At 31.4% G+C, this 4532-nt stretch overlaps 1 protein-coding gene across 1 annotated transcript in view; it reads left to right on the forward strand.

Annotated features, from left to right (window-relative positions):
* Window positions 1-497: 497 nt before the first annotated feature.
* The window catches only part of LOC108751793, a 5710-nt gene continuing 1675 nt past the window's right edge, over window positions 498-4532 (forward strand). The window contains exons 1-6 of the mRNA XM_018492202.1: window positions 498-1808; window positions 3166-3219; window positions 3295-3501; window positions 3659-3727; window positions 3794-3859; window positions 3927-4049. Of these exons, the coding sequence (XP_018347704.1) occupies window positions 498-1808; window positions 3166-3219; window positions 3295-3501; window positions 3659-3727; window positions 3794-3859; window positions 3927-4049 (1830 nt within the window). The remainder of the gene's footprint in view (window positions 1809-3165; window positions 3220-3294; window positions 3502-3658; window positions 3728-3793; window positions 3860-3926; window positions 4050-4532) is intronic.

Below are 4532 nucleotides of genomic sequence, written 5' to 3' on the forward strand. Positions count from 1 at the left end.
GACATGTAAGTTATTATTTGTAAATAATAGGTACCCTGTTCGTGATAGTGAGTGAAGTGTGAGATTGAGAGTACAAGTGCACCATTATATTGAAATTACATAACTTAATTCAATTGTATTTAACCGTCAAACATCCTCGACTATAGTTGTCTTCTTGCTGGGGGTTCCTCAACATCACCGCACATCGACTCGCACATCGAGGTGCTCAAATAATGCAAAAGAAGAGTAACCAGGATTAACATTAATTCCGACAAAAAATTTCTTCTTTACTTACTTTTTTATTAATTTATTCACACATTTATTTCAAAGTTTGTATTATCAAGTTTGTTAGGCGAATCGATAAAATTTGTCAAGAATGCAAGAAATATAACAAAGAAAATGTGACGTTAATTTTTATTGAAAATCATGATATCACAATCATCTGTCAATTGTATTTAAGTCTTTAAAACCTTTCGAACAAAATAACAACTTTCGAAATAGAAATATTGATTTTCAAGATGTTCTTCATGTTATCGAGGATACTATCTCGTTCGAACTGCATTCTGATTTTGATAATATTTAACCTTGCATCCTCGGCGCCTTTGAAATCTCAAAGAAACTCGCCGTACCAAAATGAACAAGGTTTCTCGGCTTCCCCAAAAATCTTGGAGATCCAGCTACCTCTTAAAATCACCTCAAAAGAAGATTTAGTAGCTTGGTCTAAGTACGTAATGAGTTTGATGGCGTCGAAGATAAATTTACCATCTATCTTTAAGAACTCAGTTGATACACGGCTTCCCTTCACGAGCAATTCAGGCTCGAAATCAAAGGAGATAATGAAGAAGGCATCTCTCAATGAGAAACGACAGGGCGTGAACTATCCGGCGCGAAGGCTTAAAGAGCCTCCTCTCCCAAGACCGGATGACAAAGTGGTCGCTTATCCTATGCCCATAGGAGCGATGCAAACGACATCGTCCAGTCCACAGGATCCGTCTAGTCTTTCTACTTTGAATATCAATGGGCCAACTAATTTTGGACAATACATGGACTTTAACATCGGCAATCCTTTTCAGCAAAGTGAAATTGATACCTTCGGGAATTTTGATGCTTTCTTACAGCCACCCGCCAACACGTATCTTCCATTGCCGCAAATTAATATCGCTCAATCGTATCAGAAAGCTATCGATAAGAACATTTCTGATTTCGAGGAGCCGGCGAAGCTTCAGACTACGAGGAATTCCTTGAATCTTCACATCCACAATAATGAGCTACAGCAGGCACTGCCGACTGTTGTGAATAATGGATTAACTGGGTTGAATTTGTCGCATAATATAGGTGTACCTTTGTTGACTTTTCCATTTCAAGCAGTAATTACAATCGCTAAAGAACTTCCGATAGCTACAATGATTCCAAAGATGCAACCGAAAGATTACACTACGATTAGAGATTTTCCGAACGAATTTCTACCATATTTCGAAAATGACTATACGTTTACGAACAATTCCGAAGGAGTAAATGTTGTCTTCAATGATTTCACAGAAACGAGTGAAACAAAAACAGAAGGAAAAGTGAAAAAGGGGAAACAGAAAGAAGAACAGAAACTGCAGAATATAAATGAGCAAAAAAAGCAAAACCAAAAGAAAATAAAAAGTACGAATAACCAGAAATCGTCCATAAAGCGACAGTCGGCAATACTTGGGGATTTGCTGAGGACGTTGGGTATTCTGCGGAAACTGCCGAAAAATAGCACTGAGATCAACGTCGCAAAGCCTGTACTCTCTATCTTGAAAGGAACAAACACACAGAAGATACAAGTAGCCTTCGAGGAGGTGAGTAGATAATCGCAAGTAATATAATTTTGAATGCACATAAATCTAATATTAATTTAAATAACTTATGCACTTATTAGGCGAATATTATGATATAAAAGATGCTTCGTGTAAAATAAATTTATTGTACTTAAAAAGAAAAACTATATGTCGCTGAATTAAAAAAAGTAGAGTCATATAATAAATTATAAAAAATCGAATTTGTCGCAATAATTTTTACGAAAACATTATAAAAAACTGAGATCAAAATTATATGCAAACAGATAATTCTTGAAAAAAAAATTTGTTTTTTATCTTCATTTAAGAGACAAATTGTAAACAATTCTTAAAATGTTCTTATTTTATTTATTTATTGTGACTTTAATTTTAATTTTAAGATAATACTTTTAATTTTATTATTTTATACTTCTCTTATATTTAAAATTTTTGTTTATATTTTAAGTTAACATATAAAATATAAATTATAAAGTATAAATTTAGATAATTGTTTTTATAGCTAGCGGAAAAATAGAAATAATATACGAAAACAATAATTATAAAAATAATTGTAAAATTTGAAATTACTGTAAATGCACTCAATATTAAAAAGATATAAATAAAGAAGAGAACGACTAATGTAACTGTAGAAGATAACTCTAATGTAAATAAAAGTTGTGAAATTTAAAATTTACAATCAATTTTATTGACCACAATATTTTCAACCTACAAGGACACGTTCTAACTCATAAATATGTATAAAAGTGTCACATTGGTGATCCATTACGACCTATTACACAAATAAGGGCCAATGATGAATTCTCTCTTGTTCAATTTATCTTTAAATCTATTCAATCTATAATTAAATAGATTGAGTGACGAAATAAATGGCTTTGATTGCATGTCAATAAGAATGCAATACTCACGCGCTAAATTAATGATTGTGACTTTTTGCAATATATAATAATAGCAACGGTATTATGAATAATTACATTTATATCTCACCTGTCGCACGCTTACAAAATAACTGATGTAATAAAATATTTATTTGCGAAGAACGTTACTAATTAATTAAGTAATTTAAATAAGTTACGCGGTTTACAGGTTATCTTATATAACATCGTTAAATGCCAACGTTTCGTGAACATTGTAGTTCAATTCATGGTGGAATCTGATTTCACTATGCGAAAAATAATTTGATATTATAAAATATCAAGTAACTTCTCGCCCCGATAAAGTAAACTGCAACGTTCACGAAACGTTGGCATTTAACGATGTATTAGGACATGGAGATAACCCATAAATAAACTGCATAACTTCCATGAAGGAAATACCCATAGAAGCCTCAAAACGTATAATTAAATGTAATTGTTTATTTTAGACGCCGCCTAATCGTGGGAGACGCAATGAAACGTTTCAAGCACAGCAATTGAGCGTATGCAGTTCATAATTTTTTATTTATTACAAAAACACGTATTCTATAAATATTATAATGTTATATGTTCCATAGGAGGATGATGATGAAAATGACGATAATGGGAATGGCGCTAATGGAAATGGTGACAACGAGAACGACGATATTGAAAACGACAATGATGACGACGATGGACCGCAAACAGAAGCACAGGAAGAAGATGAAGAAGAAGAGGGTGGATCTATACAAGCTCTGATTGAATTATTACCATTAGCTGCGCCAATTCTCGAAGAACTTAGTGATGTAAGAAAACACAAACTTGTACACATTGATAATTGTACGGTTAAAACATTTATAACTTTTTTATATTTGTGTTCTATATTCTGATTGTACAACATTCTATGGTATCAATACCATATTAAAGATAAAATCAGTATAAAAAAACAATGATTATTTTTAGCCGGAGTCAGACGTTGATATAGCAGAGGTACTTCAAGGTGCAATTCCTCTTCTCGAAGGACTCTCTGATGTAAGATTAAAATACTTTTTTCTTTCTAAATTATTCTTAGAGATTTAATTATATAATGTGTTCTAGCCAGCGGAGGAGGGCGGAGTTGATATTCCAGCAGTCCTACTGCCACTCTCCCAAAAGCTCAGTGAGGTAAATTTGTCGAATAATACAATACTTTCTAAAATCTATACACTAAACGTTAAAACTATCTCTTTAGGGTCCAGAAGGACAAGGCAGCGATTCTGGAGCTATTTTGGGACCTATTATACAGTTAATAGCGCCGTTGAGCGGACCTCTTTCAGGCCCCCTGATCGGTCCGCTGAGTCGTAGCAGTAGTGGCGTAAGAATTTTACTTATAAAATTATATACAGTAAAAAATATTCTGTATTTGTATTTAAACTGATCCTTAAATTTTTTTTGAATTTTTGTAATAAATGTAAAGTATTAATTTAGTATAATGTGATTTTTTTTATTATTTAAATACAATATATTATTTTTATATAATTTGTTCATATAAATCATAAATTGTATTAATTTAACATTAAGAAATGTTAAATATCAATACAACACAAAATATTTAAATAACTAAATATTGTAAAAGCAGAAACGAATAGTATATGGAAAGAAATGATGTTGTTAACAGGATTAACAGCAGTTTAATTGGAAATAATTTTGTTAATTAATAACAGTATATTAATAAAAAACGTCATGCTCTTGTTTTAATAAAAAATTATTTATTTTTTTATTGCTGTAAATTAACAATATTATTTTCAATTAGAATACTAATACTATTAATACATAACTTTTTAAAAGATTCACTTGA

The sequence above is a fragment of the Trachymyrmex septentrionalis genome, unplaced genomic scaffold, assembly GCF_001594115.1.
Source record: "Trachymyrmex septentrionalis isolate Tsep2-gDNA-1 unplaced genomic scaffold, Tsep1.0 scaffold52, whole genome shotgun sequence".
NCBI classification, from domain to species: domain Eukaryota; kingdom Metazoa; phylum Arthropoda; class Insecta; order Hymenoptera; family Formicidae; genus Trachymyrmex; species Trachymyrmex septentrionalis.